A 24760-nucleotide genomic window follows, 5' to 3' on the forward strand; every position below is an offset into this window, starting at 1 on the left:
AGGGCGAGTTATATAGATAATTTTAACTATAAAAAGAGTGGAAAATTTAAACAAAAGGAAAAATTTATTTAAAAGTAAAAATATTTCCACATCAGGATACGAACCAGCGTACCTTGGTTTCGTAGGATAGTGCTGTATCCACTCAGCCACCTGGCTTATGTATAGATATATAATTATCTTAATACTTACTTTTACTAAATAATTAATTAATTGATAATTTTATTCTGAAAGAAAAAATAGGATAGAAAATTTAAAAAATAAAACAAAATTTAAAATATATAACGATTTTTATTTATTTATAACATACGAACAAAATGTTTTAAATTTTCATGAAAAATAAAATATATTGTATATTTTCATAAAACAAATTAACAGATATTCTTCTTTTTTGATTAAAGTTTTTATATAAAATAAGTAAAATTCGATCACTTTTATATAATAATAATAAAGAGTGTCCCAAGATCAACGTCTGATTCGAGCTTCTTGCGTTAATTTTGGAACACTTCTTTATAAAACACAATATATACTTTCTTATAAATACTACTAACTAAACCATAGATTAAATTAAGATTTATAATTAATTAACCCGAAAAAAAATTTTGAGGGCGGCTAAATTTCGTTAACTATATCTCGAATATATAACGTGGACTATTATAACCTTTGGCTATAAATTACATTTTTTCTTGTGAGCATCGTTTTAGGACACCTTCCTTCCCCTACATATCTGAAATATTGTTGAAATCTACCATAATATCATTTTTAATTGATAACGATAGTGAATGTCAAAGATCGGTGATAAAAACATACGTGTTTAATTATTTTTAATGAGTTTCAAATTTTATTCTGGATTTTCCAAATAAATTTAATACAAAGTATCAAAAGTGAACGTTATGGATTTATAAGATATTTAATTTTTTTAAACATTTACTTTCAGTATTTTACAAAGAAAACTTCGATAATTTTAAAACAACGAATAGAGATAATACCATAGATCTGCATAATTGCCACCCAAACTGTTGATCGCAGTAGAGAGAGACAGATAAACTAGGCGCGTCTAGCTGTTTTTGTCTCTCTCATACGCCTAAAATTTCTGTCCCTCTCTCACTGCGGTCAGGGATTCACATATCACATATTGCATTTTCTATGTCTATACAGCTCTTTGGTTTTGAATCAATTTTCGAAATCTTAATCGCAAATTGCGAATTTTATTTATGATAAACAATAGGTAATTAAAATTAACAATAAACCATCTTGTTGGAATTTATATTTATTTTTGCGTACATGTTAACTTGATTTTAGACATGACGAAAAATGTTCATCAATTTCACAAACATATTCTCAACCAAACGTATAATTTAAAAACCTAGATTCATACGCTTTTAATTTAATTTTAACTTCGATAAAAAGATTTGCGTGGAATTTTTCTCTTCAGTTCAAATTGTACCTCTATGTATTTTATTATAGCAAAACTAGTTGAAGAAACTTAGGGCGGCATTTTTATCTACATTAAAATAATAATTCATATTTTTTTGTCCAATAGGTATGTATAAAGGTTGCAAACAATTCAAAGTACCCACCTGTAAAAGCACGGCACAAAAAAAATGAATGAATTGGGAGTAAAGGTATAACTGGATAGCTTAGATAGAAGAACACTGGTCCGGCAAATCATATCTAGCTTGATATCATAACGTTATAATAATTATTGTCGTTATTATCCTGATTTGATTCATTTTTCTTGGAACACTTTTGTTAAATTTTCAAACCGTAACTAAAAAATTTTCTAATTTGAAACAATAACGATTATTTACCGACATAAAAAGTGCAGTATGAAAATTTATAATGAAAATTATTTGTATTAATTATGAAAACGTGTAGCAAACATATTTAAAAACGGTAACTTTCATTTAACGCCACTCTGTATAAGGAAATTTATTTTGAGAAATATGTTTTATCAATATAAAACCCAAACTGTAAAATATCAACAAAACAATTACATATTAACATCTATAAGTAGCTTTGAATTTGCATTTTAAAGCTTTAGTACAACCAAGATCTAGGTACTAAACTTTCTAAGAAAAATGCATCCAATTGGCATAGCATGCTTAATTATTTTAGTTTGTGGAGTAAATTTGAGTTTACAAGTAAGTACAAAATTTATTTTTACAATTATATATTCTTTTTAAGCTTCATCCACACTATAACGAGCGGCTTTTCGACTTGCATAGTTTTATACCAATTCTAGACCACCAATTCTATTCCAACCAATAGGCGCTACAGTCCGGGGTGGGCTTTGGCCTCTTCGACCACTCTCCACCAGATGGCTCGGTCCTTGACAGCGGATCCCCATCCAGTGACTCAGTTTTACCTAATTATTTTAATATATTTTATTTATTTTAGAGTCCATTAAGTTGCATGTATAAACCATGCGAAAAAGTACCAGAAGGCGTCCATTGTCCTGCTGCTAATGGCTTATTTCCACATCCTCTAAATTCCAGGCAATTCATAAACTGTGGTAATTGGAGAGCTTATGTCATGGATTGTCCCGTCGGAACCAAATATCATCGTAGTAAACATTTATGTGATTATTAAAGTTTAAAAAAAATATTATTAAAGTTTAATTAGTTATGAATTATTAAAGTTTAAAAAAATATTATTAAAGTTTAATTAGTTTATTTAATTTAATCAATAAAAACGTTTATTTCAAAAATCACAAAATATTTGTAAAATTTCATTTTTATAATTTTATTAGCAGCTATAATATATCCATATCTGAATCTCTAACATTAGCACATCAAATTAATTCCCTTGAAATAAATTTCTGTGAAACGGACCACGTTACGAAGCGGATATTAGGTACCCGATCAACTACGTTTGACGCGAAACAAATACCATCCAAATATTCAAACAAAGCACGTTCTCACATCTATAATTCAGAACTTCGATAACATCGAGTTTTTTACTTATATTGAAGTTCGACTTATCAAGATCTAAAATGATTACCTTCATATTATTATAGAAATTCCGCGTTAATTGAACAGTATTGAGCGCTATCAAAGTTCAAATAGACTGCGCGAGTAATAGAGAGAGAATCAAAACTTCAACTTAATCGTTTTTATCTCGAATTACACGCTTTATAGAGGCAACAATCACTGCAAGCACTACAGAAGAAATTTTAAAAGTTTAGGAATAGAATTACCTTCATATGTATTGGTTCTGCAGATTAATTACGAATACTTAAACCTGCACGTTGGGTACACTCCTTTTGAAATTAGAAGGAAGAAACTACTATTTAATAACAGAATATAAGTTTATAGCATAATAAAATTATAATCTGTATTAATATGGAAGCTGAGAAAAGTTTCAAGGCGCTTATGGAAATGACACTTGCAAATAATGTAATCAAATTATAATTTATATTTGCAGTTTTAGAATTTTTAAATATTCAAATGTGTGCTCTTTGTTCTATTTTAATTGCTGTATTTTTACTTGCAGCTCTTGGAGTGGTGCTTTATTTTGTACTCCGGGACGTGAAATTAAAATAATTTTCAGTAATAAAAATTTCTATCGTGGATATTGTAAAGTGTTCCGGTGCATCTTCTTTACGTAAAAGGGTAAATAAAAGTACTCTTTATATTAATTTTAACAAATTTTTACATAATAAAACACCAAACAGTAAAACATATTTCATGAAACTCGGATTCTGCGAAACTTTTTTATTAAAATTTGCCATAGGCTTCGAACAAACAAACGTTCTATTTAACACAATGTATTAGTTCCGAGGGCTTCCCGATGCTCGCAAGACCTCTGACATATTTACTTTTTGGCATAAACCATAGAGCCAAAACAATTAAAATTTTGTTTTTAAACAATTTCCTTGTGAATCCATTGTATCCAATTATTTTAAATGTGTATAGGTTGTATTGTGATGATAATTTTCGTAGTTATAATAGTAGGATTAGCTTTCGTCATCGTTTACTTTTCAAATTCTAAGAAATTATTTACAGACAATTGACTAAAAATAGATTAACCACGTAAGTGTTTATTAGGTTGTAGTTTTTCAAAAAGGGTAACGCTTGAATTAGCTATAATAAATTAATACAAATATATTATATACATTAGCTGTTCGTATGGAAAAAGTTTTAAAATTCTTTCCGAAATCTGAGAAGACAGGAATTTTTAGTCTAGAACCCTTATATGGATGATGCTACCTGTTTTGTTTTCTATGACAATGAATGCTTAATATTTTTTTATTTGCTTTTAAAAGTTTTTTATGCTTATCTTTTTTCATTCCAAATAAAAATTTTTCATTCCAAATAAAAATTTATCAAAAACTATCAAAATATAATATATTGAGTTTAAGGTTCCATATCCGAAAAATTTCTTGAGTGTTTTTAAATTTTGTAAATTTCACTTGTAAATTAACAATACTTTTATTTTTAGAAACATAAGATGCGTAATTCGAAATGCGTATATTGGAAGAAAATGTTAATAAAAATTGCAAAATACGCTCTTAATTCTGGTATGAAAGTCAAAATTCAGTATGAAAGACAAAATTTGAAGTATTAGATCAGAAATATTAATTATGCTGATACATATTTATATTGTTTAATATTTTATTATAATCGACCATTTTTTAAATTGTTGTATATTTTATTAAAATAAAATAGTTTTATTACTAGTATCATATCATATTCATTTGCAAATTGTTAAGTGGTTATCAGAAAACTTGTTGTTATCAGAAAACGAGTAGGCAAGGGCTAATAATGAAGTTTGAAGGAATTGATTATTCAAAATTAATAATTTTTTTCCCTTCGCTTAACAAAATATGATAGTAAAAGAGATGACAAAAAGTGAAATTAAAATTAAAATTGGCCCGTCTTGGGCTACACCGCCATAACCGTGCACTTAAGACCGAAAATGTTAATAACCTTTATTGTAGATACCGAGGTTTTAGAAGTCGAATACAATAAAATTGAATTAAAAACATTATTAAAAGGCACAAACTATTTTTAAATTCTTTTACATTTCAAATAGAAATGGTAGCATTATTTTTTTATTGAATAATTTGATGAGGCTCATATTAAATGACCTTGATAAGCCTTTAATCTGTATAAAAAACAGAAATATCATTTTGAATACATAATACAATAATAATCATGTATTGAAAAGTACTTGGCCATTTCAAATTTAGATCGAAAATCATCAGAATCCAATAATCTTGCTTATCTTCTAAATATGAAAAAGAAAAGTTTATTACAATAAACTTCACTAATTAAACAGTTTAAAAGTTGAAATTAAATATTCTTCTTTTTATTCATGGAATTTTTTTATAAGTAGTACAAAATAATCAACAAAAACCTTATGCTACATATCACATGACATAAAAAAAAATACATTCAAAAATGTAATAGTAAGTCATAATATGCATTTAACCAAAACAAATAGGAAGTGGTAATTTTCAACGAAATTAACACATATTAATGGAAGTTGTTTCCTTAATCAATACAATATTAAATTATTACATAATATATTGAAATAAGAATTATAAGTAAATATTAAGTGCTTTAAAACAAAACTGGAAAATCGAAAACATAAATTTTGTTTGCGATTGGTGTACGATTTGAGTAGTCTTTAATTTCACTCTCTCGAAAAGCAGAGATTTTTATGATGTATTATTTTTACAGTAAAATTTAAAATATTATTCTTTTAGACTCTTGTTAAATCCTTCAGGGAACATATTGTTTAAATACTTGATATTTGAAACGTACAAAGGGGGAAAGTGAAAATGTTTATTACTTTGTAATGCGTTTACGTGATATGTTTACCTTTGGTTGCAATTAAAATGTGTAGACAAGAGCTTAATAATTTAAATAATTTGGACAACATTCTACCATTTCTTAAATAAAATTTTCAAGTATCGTAAGAAAAAATTAAAGCTAACCAGAGCAAGACAGAAAAACCAAATGGTACTGGATGCAAACAAAATAGAATGAGCTGTATTATTAAAAGTAATAAAACATAAATATCAATGTTTTAAACAGTCAATTGTAATAAACCTAATTGAAACTAATTATATGGCATGTGACACTTGTTGATTGATAGGGCTTAACAAATAAATATGTGAAAAGAAAACATCAAATAAAATTAGTAAAATATTAGAAAGAAACTTTTCTTGCAAATAACTTATCTCTAGAACCAAAATTTATAAATTGGTTTATATTTTTTTTTTATTTACTCAAAGCAACACTTCACTATAGAGTTAAAGCAATTATTAAAATATGAAAAATGAAAAAAAAAAACTTAATATTCGACACATCTTAAATGTGCTATTCTCAACAGTTTTCTACAATTGAAGTCATGTATCGTGTCGAACGTATGTAATAACTCAGTATTCATTATTCTGACTGAATCGGCGCGTCCGACATCCAGAATTTGACTTAAATTATAGAATGGCCTTGAGAAACTCAAAAAACGATGAGATTAATCAGTTAGTAGTTATAGAATTTAATAAAATTGAGCCAATATTATATCACAGTTTACGTAAAATCAAGCACATAAAAATATATATAAATATATATATAAGTATGTCTCATAAGTCCTTAATAATACATTAATATCTTATAGGATAACTTAGATATAGAAATATGTTTCAAACAAAAGTTGCTGTTGAGTTCAAAGTTACCTTGAATTTGATTGTCGAAGTCAAATTTAAAGGGAGGAACTCGTTAATGAGGAGAGATTGATGATGTTGGAAACAAAAATTTTTTGTGATAAATTTTTTCGAAATAATACCAAAGATTTTTGTTGATTACAACAAAAATTGTAGTAAGTTTTTATACGCAACAATTTTCTTTTGAAAAAATTTACTGTAAGAAATTATTATTAGAAATTGAATGTAAAAATATACTTAAGAATTTATATTTTGAATTTGATTTACGAAAAATGTCACCAACAAAATAGGTTTTTTTTATAGTAATGAACAACTTTCTTATTTAATGTGATCTTCTATCTTTAATCATTCACGATAAAATGCCCTCTTTGAACCCAAACACTTTTGTTTGATAAATTTTTCTATATCAAGCATAAGTTAGTACATATGATTTATTTTAAAGGGTAGCTAAGGATTTATGTAAAATATTATATAAGCTAAGACACAGAACTAACTAAACGATCCTAATTCGTGTTTGACTAATTCTAGAACTACATGTAACAAACTCATTTAATCTTTTTATTACTAAATCACGCTTAATTTTAATTTTAATATTTTATTTACACATATTTTCATTTGTGTAATTTTGTAAATCTTTAACTAATGCTGGATTTGCAGCAAATAATTTTTCTATCAATACAGGAACATCTTTGCATTTTACCAATTGAATTAATGGACTGCCTGGAAAACAACCTGGAACGTTGTGCCTGTTAAAATTAAAATATTTTTTATTTTAATAATAGTATGAATGCAAATTCAAAAGTTTAAAATTTATTTCTTGAAATAATAATAAAAGAAGGTAGACATAATAACACAAAAAAATTATTAAGAAAACCAAATTTTCTCTATTTAAAAACTTGTGGTATAATATTAAGTTGTTAAGTGTCAAATTTAAGGTATATGCTTTTAAATTAAATTTTTTGGAACTTTTGAATATGAAATTTTTGTTCACAGTACCCCAGGCATGGAACAAAATAGACACATAGTTACATTAAAACAAGACATACAATAAAAATTTAGATAATCTGATTTTTGTTATCACGTAATACTCAAAGAGTTGTAATAATATAAATAGCCATTTGGACCATGGCTGGGTAGGCTTTGACTTTGTTATACTCTTTATGGCTTTTAACAAGAAAGGCATGTTCCGAATTGTTAAAAAATAGTTTAAATACAAAGTGTCTACCTGTTGAGAATCAAAACAGAAAATAGTTTACTGTTGTTAAAAGAATTACAAGAGGAATTTTAATTTACTATACACATGCCAATGATAAGATTTGGGGGTGGGTATAAGGTTTTTGGAGATAATTTTGTTTGATTGTTCATACATTCATCTCTGAATTTCTTCGGGGGTTACTTTGAATTGAAAAAGTAACTTTTTGTTTGTAAGTGATTTTAATAATGGGAAAAACCATTGCTTTTCAGTCTATATAAAGAATTAAATTTATATTACGTTATTATATTTTTCCCCAGAAAAATGTTTTAATTTAAAAATAATTATTGGAAGGAGGATACTCTGTATTTACACTTAGTGAGTCTCACCCTCAGAACATACCTCTCTCTAGCTTCCTTTCATTGGAGGATACGTAAACTAATTGCAGAGCTTACTGAGTGAATAGAATAATGGGTGCCCACCGATAATTCAGACCCGCCTGCCAAGTGGATAGCTTATTGTTCAAGAAGCCTTGAACAGCCCAGTAACCATAAATAAGCCGTAAGTAATCAATACTTGAAATTATGGCCGCTTGATTACCAAGGCCTTTTGATTATGTAAGATACTCATCTGCCAAATAGTACAATTTTTACACAAGGACCTGAACACTCCCATAAGCGTAATTAAGCTGAAAGCAGTCTACTTTTGAAGGTATAGCCAAAAAATATGAATTAAGCTACTTGAGTCAGGTACGGGGCCGACCAAACCAATTTAAAATGTTTCATTTTTTTCTATTTGAGAAATAGCCTCTTCTTCCTTGCCAGATTTCCTTTTCTTGTTCTCATTTTTCTAAACTAAAGGAGACAAACTTTTGGTTTACTTTTCGACTTTCATCGTGTCATAGAAATCTTTACCCAAAAAACTTTTCAAACAGATGAATAAATACTTACTTTAAAAGTTTTTTATAAGAATGTTTAGAGTGTGTTTCTATATTAATTTCTATAGATGGAAAATCAATATTATAACTACTAAAAAGTGATTTAACACTATCGATAGTTGGAAATCTTGTATATGTTAACAGAAATTCGATAGTACTGAAATAATATTCTCCATTAATTTTGATCACATAAATCTTTTTTTGTGCAAATTCTGTAAAAAAAAAAAAAATAATAAATAAATTAAGTAAAATTCAAATTTCTTTTCTGTCTTACGGTGATGCAAAGTTCAAAAAGTTATTGTTATTTAAAAATTGTTTCTATCCGGTCCGTGAACATGTTATGGTAAAGATTTTAAGGAAATGATGTGTTGCGGAGGAGAGAAAATAATATTTACTTACCTTTTAACTCAACACTAGCTTTAGGTTCAATCTTTTTACACAAATTATCATCATTCGAAATAGATTTATCTTTTGATATATTTAATTCGTCGATTAATTTTTCACTCCAATTTTTATCTCTATCATTACACGCAGTATCAACATCGGTGTCAGATAATTCAATTCTATCATCATTGCGGTTATTTACGATATGTTTATTCTCTTTGGACATTCTCCTCACATTTTTTATTTTTTCACATTCAATCTTTTTAATTTTTTCCACATCGCAATTATTTTTTGCAGTTTCGGTTGTTTCATTATTTAATTTATTTATTTCATAATTAATATCCACTTGTATAGAGGCATCTGTTAGTTTTTGTCGAATTTCAGTAGATTGATTAATTTGTTTTGAAATATTTCTCTCTTGGCAGCAAACTTCATTATCTTTTATCGCTGAAGCATCTGTCAATTGCTTTCGATTTTGTTGTTTAGCATCCAAACTAATTAGATTTTGTGTTTCTTTCAGTGTTAGTTTAGAGATTTGTAATTTGATTAATTTAATAAGATTCTCAACTAAACTTGTGATTACATTATCAGTAACGATACTTCGAATAATTTCATTTATCTGAGCTTCTAACAAACGAATTTCTTCTGTATTATTATTTTCCTTAATTTTAAGTAGTGTTTTTAAATTATCTTTTAAATCTTCAACGATAGTTTGAACGTTTATCGATGTTTTTTTATTGTTCTGTAACGATAAATTATCCGTTTGTTGTGTAATTGAGTTTAATAAATTCACTGGTAATGTATTATTTGATGCATTATTAAACGATTGGTTTTTGGGAAAAGTATTATTTACATTTGATGTAGACATTGGAAGAAATCCTGGAATTACTTGTGGGCTTGTTGGTGTTGGAATGGAAAAATAATATGGGTTTTGGTACATATTTTGATATAATTGTGCCTGTGATGACATGTATGATTGAGCTGCAACAGCTCCAGCTCCATAACTCAACATCATCGAATGCATTAGTTGAGCTGCATGTGAAGGTGATAAAGAAGCAGTAAATTGTTGATATGGATTATAATATGGATTTTGAATGGTAGATGGATCAATTGGTGGTGGTATTATAGGTTTTGATAACTGGAATCCAGGTGGTGGTCGTATGCTAACATTTATGGCACTACCATCGTGTTCAAAGTGTGTTTTAATATTCAAACTATTTTCTGATCGATCTGGTAGTGATGTATCAATCACTTCCTCAACTCTCATTAAAGTATCATTAATTACTTTCGTACATGTTAATTCATCAATTGGTTTGGGTTGTTCTTCAATGGGTGGTTTTACATTAGTCGTCGTTGAAATTGTAGGTCTAGGTTTTGGTATGTCAATATTTTTGGTTTCATTTATTTGTGTTTCCAAGTTGGGTGTTTTAGGACGCAGAGATTCATCTTGTACAGTACCAATGGATGCTATAGAACTACATCCATCGCTATCGTATTCAGTCTCAGGAAGTACTTCATCAATTTCAAGACAACTATCGACCTCTTCATTTTCAGTAACATCTTTATTTTTAGATACATAAAAATCCATTTGATAGGGTTTACTTTTTGTCGGTGCTTCTTTAAAGTTAAAACTGTACTCTTTATTATTTTCAACTGAATTAATGTAAGGTTTAAAAATCATATCCACAGATATACCGTTGGCTGTCATTATTGCCACTTCGTCAATGGTTGGAACAATTCCAGTTTCAATATCTTGATGATTTGGATATAAAAAATAATGTGCATTCTTTATTGGACGATTTCTATAATATGTATTTACCTAAAGCAAAGCATAAAATTTCTCATTTCTAAGTAATTATGATCATTGAAAATTTTAATTTTAATTAACCAAAACTAGAGAAAATTGTGCACATGATCTTCATGATTACTTAGATGATAAATGTTATGCTTTTCAATTATGAATGAAACAAGATTTATAAATTTTTAATACATTTTATTCAAGAAATAATCAAAATAAAACATAACTAAAAACATAGCACATTTTTTCTCGAATTATGGTTCATTCACACATACAAATTATATTTATTTAATCACAAGTAGTTTGATGAAAACGATACACAATACTATACATTTCGACTAAGTAGTTAAGCTTAGAAAGATGTAATAATAATAATAATAATAATATTTTATTCGTTCTCTAATAATGATAATAAATAATAAGCCTAAACGTAGCACCTAAACGCTTTAAATAAAATTAATACAAACTGACTCAAAATTTAAAAACTACGAAAATGAGTATTTGTAAATGACTTAATACTATATTTGCAATTACTGCTACCTTTAACAAAAATTCAATAATTCAGAAATTTCTAATGTTTATTATGTATGGATACGTCGCAGCCAACTACTTGAATTAGCCTTTCAGTTAACAATCTAACCCTTTTTATTAAACGACTCTGTTCAACTAGCGTCCTGGATGATACTCAGCCGTGGCGTCTAATACAACATTTAATGCATATTAATGCACTGTAAATGAGCACTAAGAAAGGAATATTAAAAATTTAGCTCCAGGTAGTGAAAAAGTGGATGCAATTTTTTGGATACATTAAATAAAATCGATCAATTGAAAAACTACATAACCGATTTTAAAAATTATTTCACCTATAGAAAAAATATTATCAGCGAATAACAAGCCGGGTGTATTTTGTTCAAAAAAAATTAAGTTACCGCACCAAAAATGAAACCAACAAAATTTGACTGACTGACTCGATCAACGCACAGCTAAAAACATTGGGTCTAGAGACATGAAATTTTGTACAAACGTCCCTAAGCTGCGTAGTTACGTGCACTAAGAAAGGATGTTTGGAAATTTTTTCCTCAAGAGGTTAAAATGACTGTCGGAAATTTGTATGAAACTTGGTCAATTTTGAAGTTAGAAATATAAAACTTGATATATATCATGGTTTCAGACAAAAGTTTATTTTATTTTTTTCATAAAAATCCATTCTTTAAGAAAGTCAAATTGGGGATGAAAGTTTATATGAAACTCCGTAATATTGGTGGTGAAAAAGGGATAATAGTTTGAATGAAAATTCATCATTTTTGAATTAACTACGTAACCAATTTTAAAAATTATTTCACCTATAGAAAGTTACAATCAGTTATGACATACAAATTACATACTGAACAAAATTATATCTTAATAAACAAATCGGTGCGATACATTTTTAGATCGTGAGTCTAGTTTTCGTCATTAGCCAGCCAGAAAACTTTTAAAACGAGAGGTAAGTCATGAAATTTGATTAAGAGATAAGGAATATCCCGCGGACCCACAGAAAAACAACATCTTTAAAGTTGGCATTGTCTATATCCGAGTGTTTTGAAGGGAGATTAAGTTTGGACAAGGGAGGTGAAGGATATAACGCGGTATTTTTTGTTTTAAAGTGTTGATTGCCTACTGAGTATAGACTATTTCAATTAAAAAAAGGTAGTTTTTGTCATTTTATACGTCCATATTCAAATTTATACTAAAACATTTTTTTGGGTTTTATATTAAAACAAGTGAAAACAAACAATTGACAAAGTCATACACACATAACTGATATTCCCATATAATATATACTAAATAATTTGCGTCCTCGTGTGTAAATAGTGATGCTTACGAAAAAATATTTCAAACAAAATTTATTTTTTTATAAGGAACATTTTTGTACATTTAAACTTTTGTTCTATCTCTAACGGTTTACAATATAGGTCCTACAGACCCAGGACCAATTGACCTATGTTGCTCATTAACGAACTTTTTACGTCCTGAGCACGCTATAAAAATTTCAGCTTGATATCTATTTTCGTGTTTACGGGCGGACATTCAAACCGACACCCTGAAATAGATTTTATGAACACCTTTACCAAAATTTTGCTTGTAGCATCAATATTTTTCAGCGTTACAAACTTGGGACTAAACTTAGTATGCCTTGATATATTTCATATATATGGTATAAAAATCAAGGTTCATGGTATAAAACTCAAGTAATTTAAGAGGCATGATATAAACGCTTTAGCGTTGTTAAGTTTTCATGAATTTTTTAGTATAAATGTTCCATATTTCAATAATAAAACAAGTGAAAATATACAATTGACTAAGTTAATTGTTGAAATACCATGTATAGACAGTGGTGATTACTTTGTCACATTACACAGGCATGCATGTCACACATATATAACTGATATTCCCATATAATACATACTATACAATTTGCACTCCCGCGGGTAAACAGTAATGTTTACAAAAAAAAGTTTCAAGCAAAAGTTGTTTATTTTTTTATAAGGAACATTTTTTACATTTAAACTTTTGTTCTATCTCTAACGGTTTACGAGATGGGTCCTACGAACCCAAGACTTAATTGACTTATGTTGCTCATTTACGAACTCGATCTCACTTTTTACGTCCTCAGCACGCTATAAAAATTTCAGCCTGATATTTCTGTTCGTTTTTGAGTTATCGTGATGACAGACGGATAGCAACAGACAAACAGGCAGCCAGACAACCGGAAATGGACTATTTAGGTGATTTTATGAACACCCATAGCAAAATGGGACTAAACTTAGTATACCTTGATATATTTCATATACATGGTAATAACTTCAATTAAAAAATCTTAATTATTAGCTTTATGGACAATTCAAAGCTGCCAATGTTGTCAAGTTGTTTAAAAAAAGTTACAAAATTATAATAAACATTCAATGATCATAATGTGTAAGAGATAAATATATTGATTTTCTTTCGTCTCATTTTAGTATAAGGTGTTAACGCAAACAGCCAAATATATGTTGCAATTCTTCTCTATATTTTTCTATTTAATGAATATAATTTAGTAATTTCACATTCGCAATGACTACCTACAAATCTCCGTTTTTTAAATTCAAAATTTTGAATATTTTACAAAACATCAATAAAAACAATGAACCTATTGTGATCTGAATTTAAAATTTTTTATATTTCTAAAACAGAAAATTAATTTTATATCACATTCTCTACAAATTAACTTATAAAATAATTCTAGGAATGATTAAAAAATTCAAATAATAATATCAATTGCAACCTAGAGCAAATAAATAACTCTAACTAAAACATTCTCATTTTATACTTTTTGAAATATCTAATTTTTATTAGATAATGAACACAATATGCAACAATATTTTACGCAAACTAAGAGTAACCTTTAAACAAACATAATGCTTGGAAGTGATGCAGATACAATCCCATCCAAAAGCATATGAAATTTTAATTTGAATTATTTAGCCACAGTGCTGGGTGCTAAGGTGTAATCATAGGACCATAAATCGAACTTGTTAAAGCTTTATTTTATCTGTAACAAAGACGTATGAAGAGAGAAACTATTATGTATATAGTAAAATAAATTTTTAACAAAGTGGATTAATTGTCCTGCAATTGAAGCTCGATGTCCAGCGCTGTCACCAACATTTTCCATTGAATAATTATGAAATTCGATCTATTAAAAGTCGCCATAATAGGCTTTTATCTACTAAGAATAAATCGGTTGGATAATAGTCTCTAATGATTAATCATAATATGTAGATAACAAAACACAAAATTATTTTTGATAATATTAAGAATTATTATTATTTTAAAAAAATTATAATAATAATTTTAGTAAAATTATGCTTCCGGTCGCGTGGCAGCAAATACCAATCAGATGTATTGTGAAAGAATTACGTCACGCCATATGAAACGCTATATAAACAACATTACATTTTAAAAGGTTACCTGGTCACAACTGCATATAAATTGAATTAGTGTATGCAAAGGCGTATAACAAAGATGATATGGCAAGTTGTGAAGTGATTCAAGACGCCATGATACTATACACTGTTTTCGAAATAAATTTGAATAGACCTTTTTCATGAAAAACAGAAATGCTTTTTGATAATTTTTTATGAAAATATAGATCGAGTAGAGCCTGTAACTCAACAATAAAAACACTAAGAAAAAAATTGTTAAAAAGTCACAATATTTGAAATATTTTAAAACGATTTTTTTTGGCTCCACCGCACACGTGACCTGTGATGTCAATCCGACAAGCGATGATAATAAAATAGTGTCAACAGTTGTATTAATATATCACTATTATCAACTTTAAATGACGTCAAACCAACCTTCGTGTAACATCGTGTGTTTCCGGATCGTTTTCGCCAATTTGAATTTTAATGATTTTCATTCTGTTTTCTCGGTCATAAGGCTTCAAAAAAATCGGGGAAGAAAATGAGCCCATTTGTCAAAACATTTACTTTCATTTAAAAAAAAAAAGTGAAAAAGGTCTATTATTTTTTAGCGAATCGATCCTAACTAATAGATGTCAAAAATGACCATCGTTACAAAAAAATATACAATGTAAATAATGTTTTTTTTAATAATACTTTTTTGGTGTAAATCAGACACTAATGCAACGTATAAACCAATTTTTCCAATTTAGGACAAAAGCCTATTGTAACAAATGAAATTTTTGTCAGTATCTCCGAGATTGTCACATGAAAACTCACTTAAGTTTTTTTTTTTAAATAGGCATTAATCCCTTAAGTAGTTTTGTTTAATGTTTTTTTATGTAAGTGTTTGCGATATAAATGCAACACTTTTGATGCACTATATGTTGATTTATCATTATTTAATATTGATGTAGCTTCAGATTTATTTGTATCACTTTTATTATTATTATTATTATCATTATGACTCTTAATATTAATGGAACTATAATTTATACTTAATTTTGAGATATCATCATCATTTTCATCATCATTACCTGAGATTTCGGATGATAAATTTATAGACATATCATCAAATAATTCATTATCAGTCTCTGTAAAATCGTTATTTACCTTACAAACCTCTGCCATCAGTTCAGCAAGGCCTTGTTTTTTCAACTCATCGTTGATATGAACATCTTTATTTGGATCATTTGTGTCAGTTAAAATAACATGTAACGTGTGATACTGAAAAATTAAAAGATAGTTTAAAATTACAATTACTAAATTATTATTAATTATAAAATTGTAACTTATATTTAATCTATTATGTGGCCTGCTATCTACATTTTTTGTATACAAAATAAAACAGTTTTTATGGGAGAAACTCGAAAATATTTATTGAGAATGAAATATGGCCAACATATCGAAATTTTTAAATAAAACAAATTTTATTTTATTTCAGATATTTTATAAATATAATATAATTGTTCAAAATTTTTATATTTTAATAATTTTTTAATTTTAATTTTTAATAATTGAAGCAAACATTTAATATTGTTTTTTCATTTTCCCGTATTTTCGTACATATACAGTGTTCCCCGGATAGAGGTAACTATACTTGTAAATTTTCTTATTTTGAATTTTAAGAAAAAAAGTCATTCTTTATAACAAGTTTTGTTTATTATGAAAAGTATGTAGGAATATTTAAAACTTCTAAATAATGTATAGGGTAGCCAAAAATTTGGTATCACTATTTTTTTTTTGGGTAAACTACCCTTTGTTTTTAAAAGTTGACAAAAAGTTACTCAAAATTAACAATTATGAATCTATACAAAATATCAAGAAGATCTTTCCAACTTTGACAATTCCATTCTTATTGAATGTTTATCCGAGAAAATAAATTTTCTTTTTAATTTTCTAAACTAGCCCACAAAAAATTACACTCTCGGATAGTACATGTCAATTGATTTATTATTCTTTTCTTTCTTATGTTTTTTTATAATTAGAGCTTTTGTTCAAATAAAAAATGATGCTATAATTAAAGTACACGGATCTTCTTGATATTTTGTATAGAGTCATAATTGTTAATTGCGAGTGACTTTTCTTAGTAACATTTCGCCAACTTTTAAAAAAGAAGGGTAGTTTACCAAAAATAAAAATAGTGATTCCAAATTTTTAGCTACCCTGTACATTATTAAGAAGTTTTAAATATTCCTACATACTTTTCAGAATAAGCAAAACTTCTTATAAAGAATGACTTATTTCTTAAAATGCAAAATAAGGAAATTTATAAGTATAGTTACCTCTATCCGGGGACACACTATATATATTTTATAACTTGATAAAGTAAAGTAATTAACGAAATATCTTTCGCTAGTTAAATAAAATAATATCAATTAGTTTCTCAGTATAGGAAGAGCTTCAACAATGAAATTTGATAACTATAACCTCGCAAAAATATTTATTAAAATATAAAATTCGAAAAATAGAATTTATTGGGAAAAATGTAAAAACAATTCATAATTACCTCAATTTCAACTGAGTTAAGAACTTCAGCAACCAACACACGATCATTAATCAAACTTAATAATAATTTAGTTGCTTTACTTGACCACATTACAGCTGGATATCTAGGCCGAATGTTAGCTAAACGCGCTCGTATTGCTTGACGTGGTAACATACTAAACTTTTTATGTAAATATTTTAACGAATGTCTGAATGTTTTTGCTATTGATCCATAATCGAAATAAAATATCTAAAAATTTAAAAAAATTTCAATAATAAAGACATCATTTTATCAATCTAATAATCATAATAATAATGTTCTTACTTTAACATAAGGATCTTCTATTTTTACAACCATTCCGCGATGCCATTCATTATAAATTAATGCAACACAATATAATCCAACTTGAACATCGGATGTAGGAATGTTATAAGCTTCATTTAGTACGTAGAAATCCCTAAGAAAATTATTTTAGATTTTATTGCCAAGTATAAAATTGCTTAAAATACCAAGTTTAATTTTAAATTTGTGAATTTACTTATTCATGGCCGATTTTAGGAGATGAGAAAAAAGAGTAATTCACTTATCACCCAATTAATATAAAATGTTTAAATAAATGAAGTGGCGACTATCCCGATTTATACGACGATTAGTATAATGTCCCAATTGCCGTCAAGAACTAATTAAAAATATATAAATGTATTGCATAAATCGGCAGCTACACACTTATAAAAGTTTGGTTTCGACCGAATCGCATATGCCTTTCAGGATAAATAATACAAATATATTATTAAAGTAGTGTCGTTCGTTACTATGGTAATTTTCTGAAAAAAACTCGGAGAAAACCAGGAAAAATTCATCTATTCGCTCCGGGCGGATACGCACGAAAAAAATAGTGATTCCGTTTACCTAAAAAAAATAGTGATTCCAAATTTTTGGCTACCTTGTACATTATTTAGAAGTTTTAAATATTCCTAAATACTTTTCATAATAAACAAAAATTTACAAGTATAGTTACCTCTATCCGAGGACACACTGTATATGAAATATATCTGAGTAATAAACTAAATTTATCAAATACATAATTTTTACTACATGCGATACATTATCAAGTTCTAAAACTAATCTACCAAACAAACAAAAATTTACCAAAAATTATATAATACAAATAAAATATTCTTACTGCATATCATTCATCATATGATCCAAAGCAACCGAACAATCTTCGCTATAAAGCTGTATCCAAAATTTACTTGGATCATAAACTTCTGTAACACGAACAGTTATATATCCATCGTCGGGTATTTGAAGCCATTGTCTTGGTATTTTTTCACCAAATTGTAAAATATCACTTGGCATTACTTCAATATTCTGGTTGGAAAACTAAAAAAAAAATTATTAAATATTATACTTTTGTGTGACAAGACTACTAAAAATACTCGCGTTTTAACGCCCTTAATATTATCGAATGGAATTGGTATGAAATTAGTACTAACAACTCAAAGCTGTTTGCGTATATTCAACCTTTTTTTTCTATGGCTTGGGGAATTCTATGGCAGCGGTTTAAATTTTTTCGCCTGATTTGATTACAAGAGTCATCTTTCTATTATCATGTCTATGCAAACATAAACATAAAAAGCTATAAATAAATATGTTTCAAATTTAAGAGTATTTTTCATGGCAATTTTTAGAAGTTAAATTATAATTTTAATGAATCATAATAGTATAAAGTAAAAGCATGTACAACTTACGCGTAGAACATCGGTTAAATCCAATTCTGGTAAAGCATTATCTTTATTTCTGACCATTGATGTTTCCTCAGCAGCAGAATGATTATTATCATTTTCAAAATAAGGAATTGGACGTTGAGCATCAAAAATTTTCCAATCACCATTATCTGGTTTGATGCAATGAAAAATATCTGAATGTGATGTACAAAAATGTATAACACTACAATAGCCTTTTTCTGCTACATTCAAGTTTGCATTAAAATGTTTTTTGTAATACTGTGGTAATTCGCAACACCAAAGACCATTTGGATATTTTGATATTAATTCACGTAATTTATCTTTAAATGGATCATTGAATTTTCTTGAAATGGTTGATGCTGCAAAATCGTTGTAACTATTGTTTGTAGCACGAACTCTTGATTTTGTTTCATTTAGAATAGTTGATGTTGGATGAAAATCACTCTTTGTGGGCTGCATATGATTGATTATACTATGTGATTCATCACTACTAATGTCATTCATATTATGAAATTTCTCTTCAATTTCTTTGGTGGGTAAAATATTTGGTTTGCTAAAAGATGTTGAATGGCTTTCATTGTTTGTTGGCATCGCATGATTTATACCTTGAGATTCATCGCTACTAAAATCGTCCCAATTATTAAATTTTTCTCCAATTTCTTCTGTAGGTAAAATATTTGCGGCACCATAATCCCTTCTTGTGTATTCACTCTTGTTTGTGTCTATTCTAATAGCTCTAGGCCGTTGAATAATTCGACTGGAATTACATCTAAAAGAAATACATATACATATATATATATAATCAGTCATTGTTTGTTGGGACATTTAAGGCCGCTAAATCAAAGTTCATGTTTCGGTGATGATAAACACTCATTTGCATTAAAAAAAATTTAAGGCCGCTAAATCAAAGTACCAAAATTTCAAAAAACAACGTTAACCTTCGTGTATTAAAAAAAATAAAAAATATCGTGAGCAGCAGAGCTCCAGTTTTAATAAATAACTCTTGTTTTGAAGTCATTGTTTTAATAATTCTTCGTTAAGTCTAATAGCAATTCATGTAGAAAGTGTAGTCTAAAATATAATAAAAGTTGTTTTTTACCTCTTTTTTGATCTCGACGAGGGTTTTTTCTGTTTTTGTATCATATCTTCTAAATGTGCTGTTTTTTCGTCAGTTACCGGAATAACTAGAGCTGACATTCCAGATCCGGAAATCTGTTCAAAAGATGGAAAATTTTTGTAAATATAATTTTTACATATAGTATGAAAGAATAAAAAAAAAAAAGGAGATCGCTTATGGCGTTCAAAATGCTTATCAAAATTAAGAATTTATTTGTATAAACGAACTTAATACTACTAACTACGATTTATGGTTTCGAATATTGACGGTTAAGGAAATGCAACGAACAAATAATTAATATCACCAAAATGAAAATGTTAAGCTGAGTAACTAGTGTTACAAAACCAAATAAAATAAAAAACTATTAAATAAATTTATGCTAAAGTCGTCTGCCTACACTGATATGGCACCGCAATGCAAATCATATAACGAAACAAATGACGATAACCAAAGCTAGGCTTAACGCCCGAAACGTTACAAAACTGCCAACAATCGGGAGTTTCGATTTCAAATACCAAAAGAGCAACCAAAAAGGAGAAATGGTAGATGAAAATATATAAGAAACATAATATTTACAACTTCTAAGTTGTTCGGTCTCATATTATTCATTTAAATCCGTGTTTCTGGATGATTTTGAGTCTATGGCCCCCAACATATATTCAATTCCTTTTTTAATAAAAAAACAATATAATTTTGTAAAAATACTTACAAATATTGTATCTGGAATACTTTTCAAAAACCCCATTAGATCGGAGTAGCCCAATTTCTGAAACGGTATTGCAGTTCCGACAATGTCTCGATAATCGCGACATAAATTTTGTACAGTTATACCTTTCGCTGATGAAAGCGTTAAGCTTTTCAATATACTTTTGGTTGTTTTTTCCAAAGAATCCATTTTAAAATTATTTATTCGCAATTTATAATCAAATTTAATATTTAGCTTTCGTCATTTTATAAAAAAAATTGTTTTAACTTAAAATTTTATCACATATTTTGTTTTTTTTTTTAATATCACTTCAAGAGAACAAACAAAAAATTGTTGTAATTTTTAACTGATATAAAGCAAAATATTTATTTTTTTCTAAGAATTAATTTGTAAAAAACAATAGAACCGTTGAACTTGTGTAAGTAAAAATTTTTTATTACTATTTTTATTCGAGTTTTGAATATTTTGACAGCACGTGTATGTTTAGTATGTAGATATAATTCCTTTTTAGTTTCAAAATTTTAGAAATAAAACTCATAAAATCAGGAATGTTAACGCAGTTATAGATCGCTGAAATAAAATTTTGAAATGCTGAATAATTTTTACATTTCGCGTCTGTAATTTTAAATTTTTTTTTGCTAATCAGCTTTGTACCCAAATTTCCATTGTAACATTTTACAAAAAACATTCACGAAATTTCTATTTTGTACTTTGTCTTGGTCGACATCAACTTCAAGGACCTTAAAAACGATGTGAAATCGACTTCAAAGTATGTTTCAAAAATTCATCACGTAGTACATTTCGTTTAAAAATAAAAAAATTTTAAATCCTTGAATTCAATTTTCACGACCTTGGACTCAATGCTACTCGGCCCTAAACATCATATCCATATTAGATATAAAATTTTGTGCTCGATTCATTACTAATTTCAAAAATGAATGTTTTCATTCCCTGGAACAACTCTTTGAATACTTCAACTTTTCTAATTATCTATATTTTCTAAAACCATTATTTTCTGATACACTAGAGTACTGGTGTTTTTGTATACTTAAACTTTTGTGCAAAATTTCATGGCCGCAAAATAAAATTGAGGCTGGTTTCATTACTTTTTCGACTTAAAAAATGCAATTCCATGAGCTATAATTTCGTATGTTGCAGCCTTGCAGGAACCGAAAACCTCTTTTTTTATATATAATATACGCTTTGTTTAATTCAAAGAAAGTATACTAATTCTTTAAAAAAAGAAGTATATCTAGGTCAATTTTATGCTAGAAAATAGTATACAAAATTATAATGAGCAGAATTTCAGCTTAAACTTTTACTTTTATTAGAAACTTGTATGTATTATTATATGCAATTATGTACGACATCACGGAATATCGAGTCATTAAGTTGTAATTCGAATTATTAGTGACTTTTGATATCCGAAAACGAAATATTTCTCTCTCAGAAGTTTGTATTCTTCAATAATTCCGCAAATTTGTATACTTTACTAACTGCTAAAAATTTTCGATTCTCACTCCGTGCCATGCTGGACTATGTAACCACTCATGGGTATTGATCAGAATCACATGTAACATCAAATTTAAACTAACCTAAAAAAGTATAAATTTTGAAAAATCATATTATTCAGAATGGAAATGTGAACATTTAACTTGAATTTGGAAGGAATTGTTTACGGAAAAATTGTAAAAACAAAAGTGATTTAAAACAGTGTGATAAGATATATAATTTCAGTTTTACAAGGTATTATAGACCGTTGTACGAATATGTTGGCCAAAGATACAATAGAAACTGTAAATTTGGATAAAAATATAATTAAAGTGAGTGATTACATTATCATACAACGCCAGAATTATAAAAAACTTCATCAATTAAAAAAAAGGGACTGTGTACGTTTAGGTAAACGATTTATGTTTATCGAATTGGATAATATAATCTCAGAAGAATACAATTCAATATTTAAATTAGAATCGAAAGGTAAAAATAATTATTATTTGACGAAAGTAGAGAATGCAACAAATATTCAATTGCCTGATGCACGAGAATGTGGTGATGATAATCGTGATATTCTGGATGACGGTAAATCTCAGAAATTATCGACAAAAGAAATATCCGAACTTCAAGAACAAGCAGTCGGTGCGCAGAATATAATCGGTAAAATCGTTAGTAATTCATCAACATTTGCTGCTAAAACGGAATTCAGTCAAGAAAAATATGTAAAAAAGAAGGAAAAAAAGTATTACGAATATGTACAAATATTAAAACCCAGTATAGTACATTTAATGGAAATATATTATCGATTAAGTCCAATCAAGGTACTTGGACTACGAATCGATGATTTGTCACAAATTTTATATTACTCGAATGTTCATTGTAATGGTAATTAACTATTTATAGTTTTTATTTTAGGATAAATACAGTGTTATAAAAACAAGTGAAAACAAATAATTGGCTGAGTTAATTGTTGAAATACCCTGTATAGAAAGTGTAGAATGTCAGTCATTAATTAAGATTTGATACATTTCATTCATGATTTAATAACACTGATACCCAAACATATTAGCTGGTTATTTAAACAATTAACTCTGTTAGTTGTTACCTTCATTTGTTTTTTAAATTATCAAATAGAATGTTATAAAAATAATAATAAAAATTTTTTAGGTAATTATTTAATTTATGAAAGTGGAACGTCTGGTGTACCAGTGGCCGCTATGTTGGAACGAATCGGAAACTATACGTCTGGTAAATTAATTCATGTACATCCTGGTAACGAACCACAATCTCAAGCTATTCGTGCTATGCAATTTTCTGAAGATTTAATGACGAAACGTTATGTGAATGTAAATATTTATTCGGTTTTACGACACTATTATCAAAATTTTAAATTTTCAACAAACAAACGTAAAATGGATGAAACAGATAACGGAGAAACACCATCAAAAAAAATAAAAACTGACGAAGAAAATGTTCAAAATTTAGATCAAATTGAACCTCTGAAACCAAATGGGGGTGGGGTGGATAAAGATAAGAAATGGATTCAAGATAATGAACAAGGATGTCAAATTTTGGATGAAAAAGTAGATGCATTGGTTATTATTGCAAAGGAACATCCGGCACCAATATTGGATGCGTTTATAGATTTTGTAAATTTAAGTCGACCCATTGTTGTATTTTCTGATTGTATACAAATTTTAACAGATGTTTATATGCATTTAAAAAAATCGAAAAAAGTTACATATCTAAGATTAAGTAATACTTTTATGCGAAATATTCAAGTATTACCGGGACGTAGTCATCCTGATGTTAATCGAAATTTTGGAGGATATATGCTTTTTGGATATACAGTTAATGATAATAAATCTGATTTGTAACAGACCCACTATGGTTATAATTTTGTTTTTTATCTTACAGAATGACTAATTTTCGACTATGTTATAGCATCGTTTCTTAACTACACTTCAGCATGTGACGAATGCATTTCCAGAAAATCTCCATAGTAATTCCAAATTATGTAAGCTGTTTTAAATTTCAAAAATTAATATTTTTGAGTCGAACAATTGCTCGTTACTTACTTTAGTTACGAAGACTTCTGCACAGGGTGCCAGAGTAGAGGGTAGAAGATTTGCGTTTAGAAAATATTTTCTTCCTGATTTTTTGGAATTTGCGTATGAAATATGATTAGTATTTCATACGAAAGTGAAATACGGCTAATCCGACAATCGGCAAGCATAAAA

General features: G+C 27.8%; 3 protein-coding genes across 3 annotated transcripts; 2 read left to right on the forward strand and 1 right to left on the reverse strand.

Moving 5' to 3' along the window:
- The first annotated feature begins 1983 nt into the window (after window positions 1-1983).
- Window positions 1984-2604, forward strand: LOC123293769 (endochitinase-like). Its single transcript, XM_044874675.1, has 2 exons — window positions 1984-2141; window positions 2398-2604. The coding sequence occupies exons 1-2, from the start codon at window positions 2079-2081 to the stop codon at window positions 2587-2589; spliced, it is 255 nt and encodes an 84-aa protein (XP_044730610.1). The 5' UTR covers window positions 1984-2078; the 3' UTR covers window positions 2590-2604.
- Window positions 2605-6183: 3579 nt separating this feature from the next.
- Window positions 6184-21231, reverse strand: LOC123292629. The gene is made up of 11 exons (XM_044873343.1): window positions 21027-21231; window positions 20300-20412; window positions 19204-19969; window positions 18636-18835; window positions 17777-17909; window positions 17474-17701; window positions 16078-16191; window positions 9199-11002; window positions 8813-9011; window positions 7311-7416; window positions 6184-6189 (listed from the first exon to the last, which is right to left on the reverse strand). Exons 1-11 carry the CDS (start codon window positions 21210-21212, stop codon window positions 6184-6186), a joined length of 3855 nt encoding a protein of 1284 aa, XP_044729278.1. The 5' UTR covers window positions 21213-21231.
- A 1215-nt stretch (window positions 21232-22446) lies between these two features.
- On the forward strand, window positions 22447-24748 carry LOC123291482 (tRNA (adenine(58)-N(1))-methyltransferase non-catalytic subunit TRM6). Its single transcript, XM_044871786.1, has 2 exons — window positions 22447-23405; window positions 23688-24748. Exons 1-2 carry the CDS (start codon window positions 22793-22795, stop codon window positions 24395-24397), a joined length of 1323 nt encoding a protein of 440 aa, XP_044727721.1. The 5' UTR covers window positions 22447-22792; the 3' UTR covers window positions 24398-24748.
- The last annotated feature ends 12 nt before the right edge of the window (window positions 24749-24760 follow it).

Source organism: Chrysoperla carnea, chromosome 2 (genome assembly GCF_905475395.1).
Source record: "Chrysoperla carnea chromosome 2, inChrCarn1.1, whole genome shotgun sequence".
NCBI classification, from domain to species: Eukaryota; Metazoa; Arthropoda; class Insecta; order Neuroptera; family Chrysopidae; genus Chrysoperla; species Chrysoperla carnea.

What these genes read in the sequence shown, in the direction of transcription:
- LOC123293769 (XM_044874675.1), top strand. Translation starts at nt 2,079, where the DNA reads ATGCATCCAATTGGCATAGCATGCTTAATTATTTTAGTTTGTGGAGTA. An exon ending in GAGTAAATTTGAGTTTACAA is followed by an intron (nt 2,142 to 2,397) that starts GTAAGTACAAAA and finishes TATTTATTTTAG; the next exon opens with AGTCCATTAAGTTGCATGTA.
- LOC123292629 (XM_044873343.1), bottom strand. Translation starts at nt 21,212, where the DNA reads ATGGATTCTTTGGAAAAAACAACCAAAAGTATATTGAAAAGCTTAACG. An exon ending in TAGAAGATCCTTATGTTAAA is followed by an intron (nt 17,702 to 17,776) that starts GTAAGAACATTA and finishes TTAAATTTTTAG; the next exon opens with ATATTTTATTTCGATTATGG. An exon ending in TCTTATAAAAAACTTTTAAA is followed by an intron (nt 7,417 to 8,812) that starts GTAAGTATTTAT and finishes TAATTTTAACAG; the next exon opens with GCACAACGTTCCAGGTTGTT.
- LOC123291482 (XM_044871786.1), top strand. Translation starts at nt 22,793, where the DNA reads ATGTTGGCCAAAGATACAATAGAAACTGTAAATTTGGATAAAAATATA. An exon ending in CTCGAATGTTCATTGTAATG is followed by an intron (nt 23,406 to 23,687) that starts GTAATTAACTAT and finishes AAAATTTTTTAG; the next exon opens with GTAATTATTTAATTTATGAA.